This window comes from Emys orbicularis, chromosome 4, assembly GCF_028017835.1.
Source record: "Emys orbicularis isolate rEmyOrb1 chromosome 4, rEmyOrb1.hap1, whole genome shotgun sequence".
Classification (NCBI taxonomy): Eukaryota; Metazoa; Chordata; order Testudines; family Emydidae; genus Emys; species Emys orbicularis.
Genome location: NC_088686.1, coordinates 88,008,439 through 88,025,192, shown reverse-complemented (window position 1 = coordinate 88,025,192; position 16,754 = coordinate 88,008,439). Strand labels below are relative to the sequence as shown.

General features: G+C 39.5%; 1 protein-coding gene across 3 annotated transcripts in view; it reads right to left on the bottom strand.

Moving 5' to 3' along the window:
- NAV2 (neuron navigator 2) overlaps positions 1 to 16,754 on the bottom strand; it is a 354,629-nt gene that overhangs the window by 46,698 nt on the left and 291,177 nt on the right. For all 3 annotated transcript variants that reach the window (XM_065404227.1, XM_065404228.1, XM_065404229.1), the window contains 5 exons: positions 8,791 to 9,082; positions 7,106 to 7,808; positions 2,650 to 3,117; positions 1,837 to 1,902; positions 257 to 301 (listed from right to left, as the gene is read on the bottom strand). In XM_065404227.1, the coding sequence (XP_065260299.1) occupies positions 257 to 301; positions 1,837 to 1,902; positions 2,650 to 3,117; positions 7,106 to 7,808; positions 8,791 to 9,082 (1,574 nt within the window). The remainder of the gene's footprint in view (positions 1 to 256; positions 302 to 1,836; positions 1,903 to 2,649; positions 3,118 to 7,105; positions 7,809 to 8,790; positions 9,083 to 16,754) is intronic.

Below are 16,754 nucleotides of genomic sequence, written 5' to 3'. Positions count from 1 at the left end.
GATGGTTTATGAGACGCTTTTCAGCAATTCAGCCAGCAAAAGCCACAGTTCCTGCTCAAGCAGTGAAGCCACTGGATGAAGAAAAGAAACATGTTGGAAAAGGGCCTTCTTTGAGGACTTTAAAAAGAAAGAAGGAAAGAAAGATTGCTGCCACCCCTGAAAAAGCAGAGACTACCACGAACAGCCACAAGAGAAACACAAAGCAAAGCTCCAAAACCACAACAAAAGCTGTTATACTATGTGGAAACACCAATACCTGAATCCCTTCTTAGGCAAAGTGTTCCTATCAAGATGTGGGTCGCTGTAGAAAAGTTAAAAGAAAAGAACTTCAGAGAAGAACAAAGGGGGAGGATTAAAAATCAGGACGAGGAGAGAAGTATAAACATCTGCATCACATTTTCAGAGGAAAAAGTGATGCACCCTATCTAAGTAAACATGCAACAACCAAAAAAAAAAAAAAATGCCTCCTAGGCATGTGTGGATTGTGTTATACATGCATTTGGTATCATGCTAATGAATTTCATCTGCTCACAATAGTGGCCTTGCTATTTCCCCTTTTCATACTGAACAAAAATGGCTCTTTAAAAAATAAAAGAACATGCTTCAAAATATACATTTAAACAGGCGTGCAGCCACCTACTTGTGAATAGTGATAGTATCTCAAAGTCAAAAGATGCCCTCATACCATTTCCTTCGGCCTTCATCACAGAGCAAGTGCAATCATTTACTATCACTTAGGTCATGTCAATATGAACAGCACTGCAGCGGCCCAGCGGTAGTGATACAGCTGCGCCACTGCGGCACGTGTGATGAAAACATTCTATGCTGACGGGAGAGGGCATAAAAGAACTACCTCTGCGAGCGGCAGAAGCTATGTCAGCGGAAGCAGCTCTTATGCCGGTGTAATTTCCTTGCTCAGGGGTGTGGTTTATATGTACCCCTGAGCGACATAAGTTATGTCAGCATAAGCTGTAGTGTAGACACAACCTTAGCTGCAATGTAAATATAGTGGCGGCTTTTTCAAATGGGCCCAGAGTTTTCAGTGTTTCTGTATTTCAACTTAAATTCCATCTTCAGTGTGATATCAATCTATTAGTATTTGCAAAAATCAAATATTTAAAGAGTTGTGTTTTCGCATAACTGGCAAATGGACAACTTGCTTTTCATTTTGTGAGAAGGGTTTGTTTTTAACTGAAATAAATATATCATGTTTAAATAAAATAATTTACTGTCAAGCCCTCTAGCTAATATCACTGTCAATTCCTAGATGTAGAAGTGGCAATATCATAGCGGAGTGCAAAAGCAAGCTGGAGCCCATTAGCTTCATGTCCACTATCTCCCATCTTCCTGCATTCATTGTTACAAGAATGGACACACACAAAAGCCTGCAAGACACCTACGAACCAAACTGGAGTAAAGGACTTACAACACTGAGTGTACTGAACAACACTTGAACTTCATGACAAAGGTGAAAAGCCTGAAACGCAGTGAAAAAAGCAGCATGCCATAGGAATGCTGAAATGCTAGTGAGAGTTCATCATGGCAGATACAAATTGCAGGATTTTAAAATTGCCTTTGGCAAAGAAACAAACCAAACCAAACCAAAAAACCCAACTAAAAACCCACACACTACATCTGTCAACTATGCCGTATGCCACCCCCAGATTTAATTAAGTGGACTCTCACTGGCATGTCTATGTGTCACAATTTACATCTGAACAACAAACACAGCAGAGGTCTCAACTGAGCCCGTCTCTCACAAGACACTTTGCTTTATAAATGTGGGCAACAAAACCCAGAGCCTTTGTGCATTCTACTGCCTTGAGACAGCATTACCTGTCCTGTCTCCTGGGTAAAGTATTTCTGCAGAATTTGGGACTAGCACCAGGGGAAGAGAGAGGGCTAGAAGAACAAGTCCAATGAGACAGAAAACAAGAGAAGGAATATTAGCGTGAAAAAAGGAGAGAAAGGGGAAGTAGTTAAAACAAAAAACTGTTAGAACATTTTTTTTAGTAGTTGTTTTCTGTTACAAAGATGCAACAAAGTTTTAGTAACAAAGTCATACAATAAGGTAAGGCTAAATTCCAAGGTTTCAAACTACACTGCCTTCTACAGACAGTGCACGCTTATTGTTTGCTCTGAAAGAAATTTTCTGTTCTACTTCGGTTCATATACCAGATTAATCACCACAGTATCCAGGCACTTATTGTCCAGATCCTAATTGTGTGAAATATTATTAAAAATAAATCATTAATTTTAATCAGAAATACTTGGCTTCTCAAGAAAGATTAAAATGCTGGTGGAGTGTATTGTGCACCACTACTAGATCAGCTGATACAGAAAGATAAGAAGATATGTGAAATTCAAATACGAGGTAGCATTGAGTAATTTAAAATGTCCCACAGCAGTGGCAATTGCAAATGAAAGACTCTTCTGAACCCATCCCCATGCTTAATGTAATTCAGAACTGAATTCCTTGCTTGAAATGGCCATTTTTGTATGTTGTGGTAGTATCCTTCAATATTTACCTTGTAGGAATGGCAATCTGAATTGCAATCATGGAATGTTAGTTACAGTTGTCACATCACTGATTTTTAACATATGAGCATACAGTACATATTAATGGAGTCTAAATTTAAACCTACTCACCTTTCAGACAAAGTTGTCTTAACACTGTTGGTTCTGACAAAGGGAGTCAAAGAATCATCTTTAGAAGCGGTGATCAAGCCACTGGACGAGTTATGGCTCAGCCCACCTCCGCTGCTGAGAGAGATATCAATGGATTCACAGCTGGTGTGAAGACTGCTGACAGACTGATATCCAATGCCATCCTTGCTAACAGCGGAAGAGCTACTTGCGTTGGTACCCCAAGTTAAACTGTTGGAGGGAGCTGAATGAGCCGAACTGGGACTAGAGGCTAACGGAGACTGGTTCATATCTGTGTTTTTACTGTAAAGAGGACTGCTGCCCCCACTGCTCAGTATACCGCTGCCAGAAGGAGAATCAAGGTTACCCGGCTGGCTCAAGGTAGCATGAGGATTGGAGATCACCACTGAATTTTTCATATTGTCAGCTGTTGTGATGGGAACTTGTTTACTTGGTTTTCCACCAAAAAGTCTGTGAAAAAAGTTCAGAGAATGTAACAAAAACTTCATGAAATGGAATGTAAAATTACTAAGTACAAAAGATATTTTATACATATAATATTTGTCCTGAAAAACTATCATTGGAAAATTACATATTCAATTATATGGAGACCTCAGATGTTACATCTATAGGAAATAATACAATAACTATGATAATGGACTGAAAACTGGTGCTTCAGAAAAATATTTTTTTGTTGCTAGCTAAATCGAAAAAAGAAAGAGAAAGATAGGCTCTGCCTTAAAGAAATGTCCTGCCTGTAAATTGTCTTTCTTAGATTCATATAGACAACCTTGAATTGATGGGCTTCCTTTTCCCTTCCTTGCCATTAATAAAACCCAGAGAAAATTATTATGCCAATTTCAGACACATCTTAACTTTTCCTTCTATCAACCTTCAAATATAACTTTCACAGAACTAAAAAATATTAGCCATTTTATCTTCTGTTTCCTGAGGGAAATGGATTTTACCTGTGATAATACTGAATTGATTACTTTAAAGCATGGAATATTAGACTGGCTGTTGTTCAGATCTATAAATACAGATCACTCACATCATATTTTGAAAGATAACACAGATCTCTGAGGAAAAGAGTTTGACTTTTGTACTAATCACTGAGTGGTCCATACAAAAAGTAAGTATCTGAAGAAATCCCCTACAAAAGCCAATGACACCTAGCAGGGAAAGTCTTATGATTTTCCGCTAAAAAACATTGCACTGTCTAAATCATGCAAATAGCCTCTATTACCTTCATAAGAGCTATTGGGAGAAAGTTTCAAAAGCACCTAAGCTATTCAAGATATCCATTTTCAAAGGGCCGTAAGCAATTTGGAACCTAAGTCTCATTGAAAGTCAATGGCACTTAGACTCCTAAGTGCTAAACCACTTTTGAAAATTGGACATATGCTCCTAAATCACTGAAGTGCGTTTGAAAATTTCACCCACTAGGAGCAGTGGTTAGGACATTTCAGACAGCTCTCTCTAGGAACATAACAATATGCCATTTTCTATTATCCCTAAACAACTTCCTTAAGGGAGTCCTAGATTTCTTCTGCTTAGGACCAGATACGATCACTACATAGTGGTGATTTGACAGTGGAGATCCCTGCAATTTATATAGCAAGCCCTGCTTCTAGAATGTACTATGAGGGTGTTTAGCTTAATCTCATCTTTGGTCTTAGTTTGCTGAGCGTACTTACAACAAGCATTTACTAGCTACCATCAGACCAAGAAGGTGATGAACGTCTTTGACTAATGGAGATTTTTGAGGCCAAACTAATGCTAACTTTTCTTGGAACTTGGAGTCAATACCTCAAAAGAAACTAATTATCCCCCAATGCACACTCAGAGACCAGAGTGTAAAAGATTTCAGAAGGAGATAGGGATATTTTCATAGTGCTACTGTAGAAGAATGACAAATTCTTTCTTTAAAACAGATTGTCACCACCTAGAATATAGTCAATATGTCTGACTCCCAGCCCCACTGGGATGATCTTGTATGGATAATGTCTCCTGGCATGCTGCTTCTCAAACCTAATTAAATGAGGTAATTAAATAAATAAAAAAAGAGTCATGGAGCTGGACATCCAAGGAGGTTGGGGTCTGAAGAATGTACCTTTTTAATGCAGAACCAGCCCAACTCAGCAAGTTGGCAGTGTCAGTATAAAGGTTAACCTTGGAAGGAGAAATCCTACAGACAATAAGAATATTTTTGCTCCTCTCCTAGTTTTGACAAGAAACAGGCATAACTGAGCTGATTGTTGGGTTGTGTCCATAGGGATGCATCAGGAGAAGAGTGAACACTAAGGCTCACAAACAAGTGGCATAAAAACATGCATGGTCTTCTATGTAATATAAATTGTTTTCACATGACAGAAAGTGCTAGATGAGATATGCTGGAACAATTAAGACAGGGCTAGACTTTCATAAAATAATTGTAATTATGGAATTTTACTCTTCATATAAGTGTAGAAAATATATTTGCTTTCAGATTTAAGGTTGATAGTATTTAACATATAGCAGTAGCAGTCTTTACTGCTGTCTTTTTATAGTTACAGATGCTTATTTTCTGTGTAAAATCAGCATGGAATATTAATTAAACACAAAGACTGCAACAAAATTCTCAATATTACACAATGACAGGGCTAGTGCCCAGCAATACACACACTGGGCAAATTCCACTAAAAACGATTTAGCTGTGCCAGGCATACATTTATTTACATAGTCTGGTGACAACTGAAGAATGAAATAGCTAACAAAGAAAGTGAAGGTTTAGCTTAAACCTTAACCTCCTCCACAAAAAACTCTCTAAGACACCTGATATTCTCTCAGTGTCTATTCTTAAAAGTTGCATGTAGTTCAAACATTATACCAATGAAGGGTCTAGCAAAATGGTTTTCTGGTCATCAACAGAAATGTATGATTGAGTTTGATTATTAATATATTTGAGGCAAGCAACATGGACATTTTTCATTTACGGTGTAATATCAGAACAACAAACAATCTTTTAGTTTTTTTGTTTTAAAATAGTAATTGCTAGAAATTAAATTTTCAGCTAGACATAACTTTTCTAATGATGTCCAGAAATAGGAGAATCACTAAACTACCAGGTCATGCTGAATTATACTTGCACAGGCTTTTCAAAGATGGCCATTCATCTAAAAAGAAATGAAGTATTCCTTTTGTGCCTAGCTGGAACCCAAACCACCATTACAGGAGTTACGCTCAAGTTGGCAACTTGAATGGAATGTGACATCCTCACTTCATTTGAAGTAGGATGATGTCAGTGTAATTGTATGGAGATGAAATTATGATGTCAAGACAACAATGAAATCCAGAACACTGCAACTCAAAAGAGACTATGTTACTTACGATGTCAAATTAAAGTGGAAAATAATTTTAAAGTATATATTTGCTACAGTCAAGACATTGATGCAAATGCTGCAGAAAAGCAAGGAAATTAACTCCCACTCACCCAAGTACTTGTGTTAAAAATAATGGGGAAGGGAGGAGAATATATACGGTCAGAAAGAGCTAGGAAATAGATCATTACATGTAAGACGATTTTTGTAAAAAATAAGAAAATTCAATGCGGCTGACATAGTACCTTTAGTTAAGCTGCTCTGTACCTCCATACTTGGGCACCTAAGGTAAAGAGTCTCACCACACAGGACAACGTTACATGCAACAGAGTGAGATACTGTATTGGGCCAAGTAAGTGAACAAATGTAAATATACTGGGTCAAATTACGTTCTCACACTAATGCAAATCTGGAGTAACTCCATTGACTTCAATGTGTAAAACTGGCTGAACTTTGGACAGTTTCCCTGTGTTGCTGCACAATGTGTAAGTACAATGGGGTGGAATCAGTAGTTCTACAGGAGCCTGTAACCTTGTTGCTGTGGGTTTATATTTCAGCCTTTAAAATGTTTTCAAGTACTAACTTTATTCTGAATTAGCCACAACTGCAAGCATTTTGGGGAGGGTTTAACAATCAATTTCAAATGTTTAAGTTTGCTGCTGTCTCGTAATGCAATAAATATTTACAATATTATTAGCGCCAGGGCCGGCTCCAGGGTTTTGGCCGCCCCAAGCAGCCAAAAAAAAAAAAAAAAAAAAAAGCCGCGATCGCAAGCGCGATCTGCGGCGGCAATTCGGCGGGAGGTCCTTTGCTCCGAGGCGGAGTGAGGGACCGTCCGCCGAATTGCCGCCGAATACCTGGACGTGCCGCCCCTCTCCGGAGCGGCCACCCCAAGCACCTGCTTGACAAGTTGGTGCCTGGAGCCGGCCCTGATTAGCACATACATATACTAGCTGTGAAATTAAATTTCAGTACAAAGACCTCAACCTAGCACACGCATTAGTAAGTGCCCACAAAACTTAGCCAGTCCCTGGCCTAAACAGCCACAATTGTATAACTCCAGTTAATGTACTTCCACAATGAATAAATTTTGTGCCTACCTGCGCAAAGTGGGGGAGGCCACGTCAGGGTACTTGGCTCCTTGTTGGTGAGTGCTTTGAGCTCCACTAGAAGCAGTCTGTGATGCAGGGTTCACTTTAACAGAATTACATGAAGCCACACTTTCATTGTCAGACGATATCCCTTTCTCTTTATCTGTTTGGTTGACTAGACCTGGCAGAGAGCTTCCGAGGGATACCTTAGCTGGATCTCTCATTTTAGGGACAGGCAACCCAGCTGACTTGCTGCTTATGTTGGAGTCTATGCTACTGGTACTAGATCTATTACCAGCTCCACTTCTGCTACTGGATTTACTGGGTCTGGGTAAACTACGATACTGAAGATTAGTGCGGGCACTAAGTGCTAAGTAGCCATCGTCCTGGTTTTGTGAGCCATCAACACTAGTTTTCCGACCAGTGGACCGACCCATGAGTCCAGATGATTTGGGGATTTTGCCCAGTGTGGCTGATCTGCTGGTGATAGTCGCGCCACTGGCAGTAATCATAGTCATGCCGCCAGCTGACCCACTCGGTTTCTTAAATCCAAATGTATTTGTATTAGCAGCAGCTGTTCTAGAGTTACTTGTGGGAGGCTTTTTGGATTCATCACCACTGCTGCGTCCTGCATCTGATGGAGAACGTTTAACATGTCCAGCTTTAGGAGAAAGTCTACCTTTTTCTGATACCTTGGCATCATCAGTTTTCCCTAAAAAATAGAAAAAGAAGTCAAATGCTTAAATTGAAAATGCTAAGCAAATGGTAAGCATCAAAGCATCATGAAAAACAAAAGTATGCTAGCCACAAAAGTGTGGTTAAGAATTATGATCCAGTTTGTATTAAACTATAATGCACTACTGAGAGTTATATATGCAGGCTTGCCAGGAGAGAGTATCTGGTGTGTTTACCTTGAGAATACAAAAAACAGTGAACAGATTGTTAAGTAAGAGTGACAGATAAATAAGAAGTGTTTTTCCTTCATGACTACCATTGGTCGGATCCCTTTTTGTCAATAGTGAAGTGATATGATATGGCAACAATAAATAAGCTTTAGAAAAAATGTGTATATAACTGGTGAAGGCCACATTTTCAAACCAGACTTTGAAATTTCCATTCACAATAGGGTATACAACGAAGTGTGAGTGAAAGTGTAATTCATCTATTTGCATGCACAAATACTATTAATGCTCAAGCACAAATTTGCATGTGCTAAGAGCTCTGATGAAGTCCATCTGAAAATTTGCTTTAATATAAATTAAGATGCAGTTGCTATTTTAGCAGTGAAAAAGCTTCTTTCACACAACTATCCTTAGCCACATAAAGTCTAGGTTCTGAGTTACTCTTAATCCAGGACTATGAAAATGGAGTTCCATTAATTACCATTACAAGAAACAAGAATATTGAACTGCAAACACTGTGTCCAACCAACAGTCTAATTTAAGGGACATTCAAAACAGGCAAACAATATTCAAAGCATTTTAGTATAATAAGTATAATTTAAAATTCACATACAGCCATAAAACAGAAACACAGAGATTTAGTATCTTGTATACACACACACACACACACACAAAATCTACGAGTAAATATAGAACGAGTTGAAGTTCAGCTCCTGCCACAGGAAAGCAGTTAAGCACTTTATTTCTCCATTGTAAACTGTTGGCCTGCCTGTGTGTTACATTTTTCCTCACCTGTTCCAGGTGTCTTCAGTGAGCCTGAGGTAGTTGAAGGTTTAGTCCTCGGTGTAGTAATGCCAACCTGAGCTGACATGCCCCGTCTCCAGGAACCAGTCTGTGAAATGACAGTGTTCTTCCTACCAGAAGTGCTTTTATCAGATTCATCAGACACATCGGAAGGATTTCGCCTCCATTTAGATCCAGACTCCATCTTTATGCCACTATCTGATCCTCCATCAGATTTCTTGACTTCATCACTGGACCACAGGGAATTCCGCTCAACCTGCGAATGCTTTTCTGCATCAGTCTAAGGGAAACAATAAATCATAACAGAATCTCCATTGCAAATTCCTTTTTGAAATCCTACCTTTTTTTAGGGTTCAAAATCTAGAACCACCAAGCTGATTTAAAAAATCACTAATAATTTTTGATTACACTTAGACATTTTACTTTTGTTTGTTAAGCCTGCTTTTTGCCAGGCAAAAGCCAAGATAAATGAATTCTACTAACTGTGTTTGCTTTCTGATACACTGGGGAACAAATCACTAAAAAGCCAAAACCAAAAACCAACCAACTATCCAACACACACCAAACATCTGATTAATAAATAATAAGGAAAATACTCAGTTCATTGCCATTTACCTCCTCCTTGAATTTTATGTGAACCCTTTCAGTGCAATGCATAAAGATCATTTCAAACACGTGCAGCTAGGTTTTCTTTGTTCTTGCTGTTTTCCTATCTCTCGTCTGGCAATTTGATCTCAAGAGCACAATGAGGTGGCTTTTTGCATAGACTGAAAGATGTGGAATGCTGTTAGTTTTAATCTAACCCATTAAAAAGACGCCCAAGAACTGGAGAGAAATAAAACCCCATTATACCACTTTCAAGCACATTAAAATCCAACTTAAATCCACAAAGCAAGTTAGTTCATAATTTGCACTGAAACTCCATCTCTTACTTTTTTATATTTTGCCAATCCTACTGCACATCCCATTTATAAAGTCAGATGCTTTATGGAGAATTCTGCAACAACCACGCTCAAGGATGGAATATCCCCCTGAACAAACCATAGCCAAACTCCACACAACCCTATCAATATGCCTTTATATTATCCTATATATTCCCAAACCCATTCTCCCTTTCCTTTCCTATTAACAATGTTTATTAAAAGATACACCTATTAAAAATTCTTACTGAATTAGGTTTCCCCTGCCAAACTTATTTTGTGATAAACAATTGGAAGTCTGTAATATCACAACCAATTATAAAAGCTGACCACCACCCACATCTTGGAGAATGTGAACTCCAAGTGATAGCTAAGGTTATTCTCTAATCACAGCACCTTCATGGAAGCAACTGTCAATCCAAACTTGCTTGTGTCTCACTGAACTGAGTTGTGCAGAAGGAGGCTAACTAAGGCCTGTTTCTACAACATGCTGAAAAGTGCTTTCACCCCACTGGCCCCAGGGGAGGTGAGGGTGGTGAGAACCTTGTATTAGGCTTTCAAGAACTTCAAAAGATCTGGTCTTAACTAACCAAGAGCTTTTTTAAAAAACACCCTTAGATACTTGGGTAATCAGCAAAATGGCAAAAGGAAATACAGAAAAAAGTGCCTGACAATTTAATATGCTCTCTGCAAGACACTACATTTTATTTTGAAACCTCCCATCTCCCTGAATCTGTCTATAGTTTTATAATTTATTTTCTTTGATCACCACATCACATCCCTAATATTATATGAGTGAAGGGGATTTTTTGGTTTAATTTCTTTTGCCTTTTACTGTGATATTTAAAAGAGAGCAAGAAAAAATAGCCTCTAAGTGTTCAGTATATGAAAGCCAACACCATAAATTGTAATGGTTTATTTCAGTTGTATGAAATAGTTGGGGCTATTTTATTTTTCTTATTAGCTCATTAAATGATAAAACATAGTCCAACTATTGTTGGACTGTGGATTCAGGAATTGTTTTATTGTTGGCACTTTCCACTTGCCAATCAAATGTAGAGTTTCTCTGCCTCTTCATCCAAAAAAAGTGGTCTCAACATAATCCCCCAATTCTGAGAAACACAATATTGCTTTCTTCTTACACCCCTCTGATAGATACAAGATTTGGGGATTAATGTTTGTGACTGTAAACTTGTGAACAATATCAGCTTTGTCATAAACCAACAGAATCTGGCTACATCTCCCAGGTGTTCTTCACTACAATGTAGCTTCACTTAACTACTGCCTAAGTTTATCTACCTCTTACAAACAAAAAATAGAACCAATAAATCCAAGCCTATCATCACCACTCAGTCGTCTTCTTCCTGTGTATGCTACTCCCAGTCCATTGTCTAATCATCGTCTATTTACCCTACAAACCCTCCAGAGTAGGACTCGTGTCTACTTGTCACCGAAGTGCTTAGCACACTTTTGGGTGCCTACTGACAAATGTTCCTTTACTTTACACTTCTCTGGTTTGCCTTTGGAAAACAAAAGAAGATAAAATCTCACCACCAGAGAGTGCCTAAGAGCAAGTTTTCTGACAATGTAACAGCTTTGTTCTCTTCAACTTTATTTGATGCAATTATTGTACCACACTTTATTTGATGCAATTATTGTACCACATCTTCCTTTATTTGATGCAACTATTGTACTAAGCATCACCTTCCCTGGTATTTGAAATTTTGCATGTCCACTCGTGAAACAAGTTGACCATAGATGCTACGGTTTCATGCCAGACAATGAGAACAGAACAGAAACATGGCTGAGGCCCAGAACCCAAACACAAAGAAACTTGCCATTCCAACATTAGCTGAAACGCCACCCAGTTTGAGAGACCATTAAATTGGATGAACCTGGAAATCCTGAGACGGGGGTGCAGCTGTCTGCTGAAGGTCATCAGAAGGCGCACAGGACATAATAGGTGAACAAGGACTGACAACTGGCTGAGCCGGAAGCAACCTTAACCAGCTAATGAGACTCTTAGAACTTTATGACTACGATAGCAAACCCAGAGATTTGCTTGGTTTAAAAAGGTTCCATTTAAAGGTTCAGTTACCTTCCTTTCCAAATAATGGGGTCTTGATTTTAGATAACTTGACTCATCTGATAATTTACTGCTGCTGTTACCTTTGTGAAGGAACTGCTTTTTCTTGTGAACTATTTTAGCATTTAATCTACTGCCAGCAAAACTTCCAAGCTATTTTATCTCATTCTCTCTCCCAATTCTTGTTGCAGTTTGAGTCCTTTTCAAATGTCTTCTAATTCTTACTTCCCATCAGAAGATGTGTATGATGGAATTTTAGGGGTTTTTTTGGTTGTTGTGGGAAGGGACAACCTCCATGAATTTTCTACATAGATTTAAACTTTTACCACATTTACAGTCAGTTTTTCAGAGGTGCTGAATTCTCACAGCTCCACTGGCTTCAGTTGAAGTTGTGGGTGCTCAGTACATCTAAATATCAGTTCCTTGGTCTTGTATTTAGCAGAATTAGATTTGTTTCTATTTTGCCTTTCTTGTTTCTTTTGTTAAGATAATACTGCATATGTCTTACTGATTACATCTACAGAGACTAACATGTGAGGGCCCTCCCCTTTTGATATGTTGTATTGTTGGTCTGGGCTCCCAGTTTCACATGCATGAGCTCCACAATCTCTCTTTAATTATCTGAAATCCAAACCCTGCACTCCCTTAAACAGATGTTGTAAGACCACAACTAAAAAGCTATGAACCTGTGACACGGGGACCAAAGCAGTAGGGACCCTTGAGAACGGGTGCACCACATCCTTGTGTGCTGTGAAGATCTCTGTGCCAGGTCTTTGCGGCTCACCACATAGAAGAAGGCAAATACGAATAGGCAAAGACAGACCATAATACATGGGTCTAAGCAAAGAATACAAGAGAGGGAGGAGCGTGGTGGCCAATATATAACACTCCACTTTCATAGGCTGCGGCATTACTTCTGAGTCCACTCCCAAGCTAAGCAAGATTCCCACAGTCAAAGCCCATTAACTTGTTCTATGTCGGTGAGGTTAGGATTTGGCTTTTAAAAGATGAAATAAAGTATTTGTGAATAATAATTTGCAGTTAACAGCACCTTTCATTTAAGGACAGCAGAACACATTAGAAATTCTTTAAAGAATTTAAATATTTTAGTGAGATAGTCTCATAATTCTCTCACACAGGCATTATAAAATGAGTAAACTGAGCAATAGGTCACAGCAAGTAAATGGCAGAATTGCAAATATAACCCATGCATCCTGGTGTGACCCAAGAAGCCCTTAATGCCAACAGGGAAGTGGGTTACAGGAACTCATTCTGGTTCACCAAAGAATGTCATGAGAGGTCTCAAATGAAAGCTGGTGTCACACTGGTCATCAATATCACCACCAAATGTATGTACAGATATACTGAAAATATGTTTTTAAGAGTCTGTACCAAGGTATAGCCACCATCTCTCTGTTGGGATGTATATTAAGCATTGTAAGTTAACACAGTGGAAGCCCATTTACATACAAAGTGAAATGTTAATGAAGAGAGATGAAATCACCAGGAAAGAGCACACAGGAAAAAACGAGCCATGGGAGGTTATCCTGTGTAAGAGTAAAGATGATGAATTTTGGGGGTATTTCTAGAAGACCCTGCACCTAGGGAAGTAAACGGACATCACATTTGCATTCATGAACACAGGCGCTTAGCCAGCGCCGTATTATTGCCTAGTCCGACAAGGCCTAGGCCTAGAGCGGCAAATTTGCAGGGGCGGAAGCTCCCCTCCGCGCCCCGCCCCCCTGCTCCAGCTCACCTCCGCCTCCTCTGCAAGCACACCGCGGCGCCGTGTTTCTCTCCTCTCCCAGCGCTTGCGCTGCGAAACAGCTGTTTTGCGGGGCAGGGAGGGAGGGGGGAGGAGGGGGAACGCCGCGCACTGGGGGAAGAGGCAGGGCTGGGGGTGGGGATTTGGGGAAGGGATCCAATAGGGGAAGGGAGGGGGCGGAGTTGGGGCGGGGGTTAGAATGGGGGCGGGAAAAGGGCAGAGTCGGGGCGGGGCCAGGGCGGCAATTATTTCCCGGCCTAGGGGCGGCAAAATTATTAATCCGCCACTGCGCTTAGCCAACCTTGGTTGAAAACACCAAAGAGAACTTTGGGTGAGATAAACTTCTTTACTCAGTAACTTTACCTGTTACTTAAGTTTAGCCTCTAGAAAGCGTGTAATGAACTTGTTTAGATATAACCGTTTCCAATATCCTTATTCACTATCTCCTGAATCTCTAGTTTTTGATAATATTCTTGTTTTCACTATAACTATATGTCAGTACTCTAGTATTAAGCGAAGAGCTGGTCCTAAGTTGCATGTTCCTTTGGGAACAGCAGACCTGATATTTCTGTGAGTGTTCAGTGGATAAGGGACTGGACACTACAGGGAATGCATGGAGATGGCTTGGGGATTGGTGTGTGCCATTCACTAATCTACAAAGAGGGAGCAAGGCCTGCAGAGGTCTAGAAGGTAGCACTTATGTTGCCAGAAGTGAATGGCTTCAGGGAGTTGACTCACAGCAGGCACAGACCAGGCTGCCTGATGCTTAAGAACTGGTGCTGATGAGGTGCCTCGCCACCGTGGGCATCCCGGGGGAGCATCCCTCCTCCAATCACTAGATTTACTGCCTGTGCAAGTTTGGAACCCTATTGTTCTACCAAAAGCTTGCATTCCCTTGGATGCTAGAATGGTTGTGGGAGAAAGGGAAGTAAGTTTGGTGGTACTATTAGATTGTGATCTCTTAGAAATACTTCCTAGAATCTGACCCACTACAAGGCATGAGTCAAACTCAGTCACCTATTTCAGACTAATATTTAGTCACTTGCCTTTATTTTCCTCACTGTATTCTAATGTTCAGACACTTCTAATTTAACAATTGTGGGGAAAACCCACAGGTTGCCTGTGTAACTCCTTTTGTAACATGCTTGAAGAAGTGCTTCAACGACTGTAACTCCTTTCTCCAATTCGGTGGAGGACTTGCATTAGCAATTTCAAACACACATGAAATCACTGACATAACCAGAGGCTAACTCTACAAATCTTTAATGTAGGCTCAAATATGCACCTCATGGCCAGGCAAAAAAGAGTCATACACTCTTGCAACACAGTACTTTAGGCAGTGTAACCCTTCACAGCAACCACATTTCTACATTAAAACAGCCATTAAAAAAAGATTCAGATCCCAGTCCAACCTGCCCCCTCCCCCCTTAAAAAAATTGTAACCATATAGGGATCCCTTTGCAACACCACATGTGATATCAAATTAAGACACCATGTGTCCCATTTGTGATAACAGAGACACCTTGGCTTCATAAGCTGTTTTAGAAAGAACAAAAATGGGTTTTTCAGTCCTGCACTTTTCATGACAAAATTAGTATCAACATGAAAAGAAAACCACGTATGTTATTGCAATGTTTAGTGATGAACAATCTATTGTATGAAAATGAAATTACTGGACATCTGCTGCTGTATTTGGATATGTGGTTTCTGAGCACTAAGAGTTGTATGCATGATGCCTATGGATATGAAATTTACGGTCTTCTGAAATACTGCCAAAAGTAAAAAGCCTGCAATAATGTGCAGCCCAGGAAGCTTAAGATAATACTATTCCTTAGCCAATGTGTGTTTACATTTCCGCTGAAAGTGTAATAATCTTTAAACTCTGGCATTCACTTAATTAAACTCTGTTCTTTAATAAATGGTACAGTATACTTTCTAGTGTGAAAGAAAAAATCACATCTGTTACTTATAATGTTGTATATACAGTGGGTCTCTTAAAAGATTAACACTTAATTGTTAACACTGTGGTAGCAGAGATGTCACAAATTTCACATCCAGAGAAAGACGGTGGTATCTCCCATACACCAGTGTGGTGACTGGTGGTAAGCACTAATGATAACCATTGTATTGGGATGTGTGCAGAGAGAATAATTACTAACTACCTCAGTGACCTATGGCCTGATTGACAAAGGTGCTGAACTCCTTCCAGAGCTTGACCCTGGATGAAGTTGCTTAGGCCACTAGTGTTAATATTTTTCATTAAAATAAAGACTAAAAAGCACTTACGGTCCCATAGCACTTTACCAACTCTAAGCCTGTTCTCAATAGGTGCTGAGCACCTATAACCCTCAGTGAAATCAATGGGAGTTGTGGGTGCTCAGCCTTTCTTAACATCAGCTCCATATACATACAGCATCACTTTTGGTGTGGAGGGCAGCAGCCAAACTAGCACTTAGCACAATTCAGAGCAGATGTGGGAAATAATGTATCTGCCCCCTTTTAAAGCACAAACATATTACAATCGCTAAGCAAACTCCTCCTAAAGTGACCTTCTTATAAGCGAATATCAGAAATTCTTATTTGATCATTATGTTTACACCAAGTACTTTCCAGAAAACATACTTGTTATGCACACATGGCACAATGAATTTTGTCACAAGGGAGTATTAAGGGTACTGTTGAAAAGATATAAAGGAGTTAAAGAGAAAAGGAACACTGAAAGATCAGACTTGCCTTCCAAAGTAGCAAATCTGTAAAAAAAATAAACTGGAAAGTAAAATATTTCGAGAATGTACAGAAAAAATGTACAGAAAAAAGTGATTAATTCTGCTCCCTTAATTTTTCTGGGTAGCAAGTAGCCCCACTGATTTCAGTGGGACCAGCTGTGCAGGTACTGCTCAACATCAGTAAAGGGGGCAGAATTGAGCCCTTAAGGTTGAAAGTGCTGAGAGTAAAATATTAAACATTGATTAAAACAAATTCTGACAGCTGGAGTTTGTTATTTTATTTCTGGTCAGGTTTCCAACAATTTCAGCGTGAGTTGCTGAAACGCTGTAAAGGAGCCAAATATCACAGTCTAGGGTTACTATTATAAGAAATATGCTGATGCATTTCATTCTTAATTTCAAGGAAACACTGAACTGTTGAAAGGATGAAGTAATAGACAGGCTCATTCACTTTA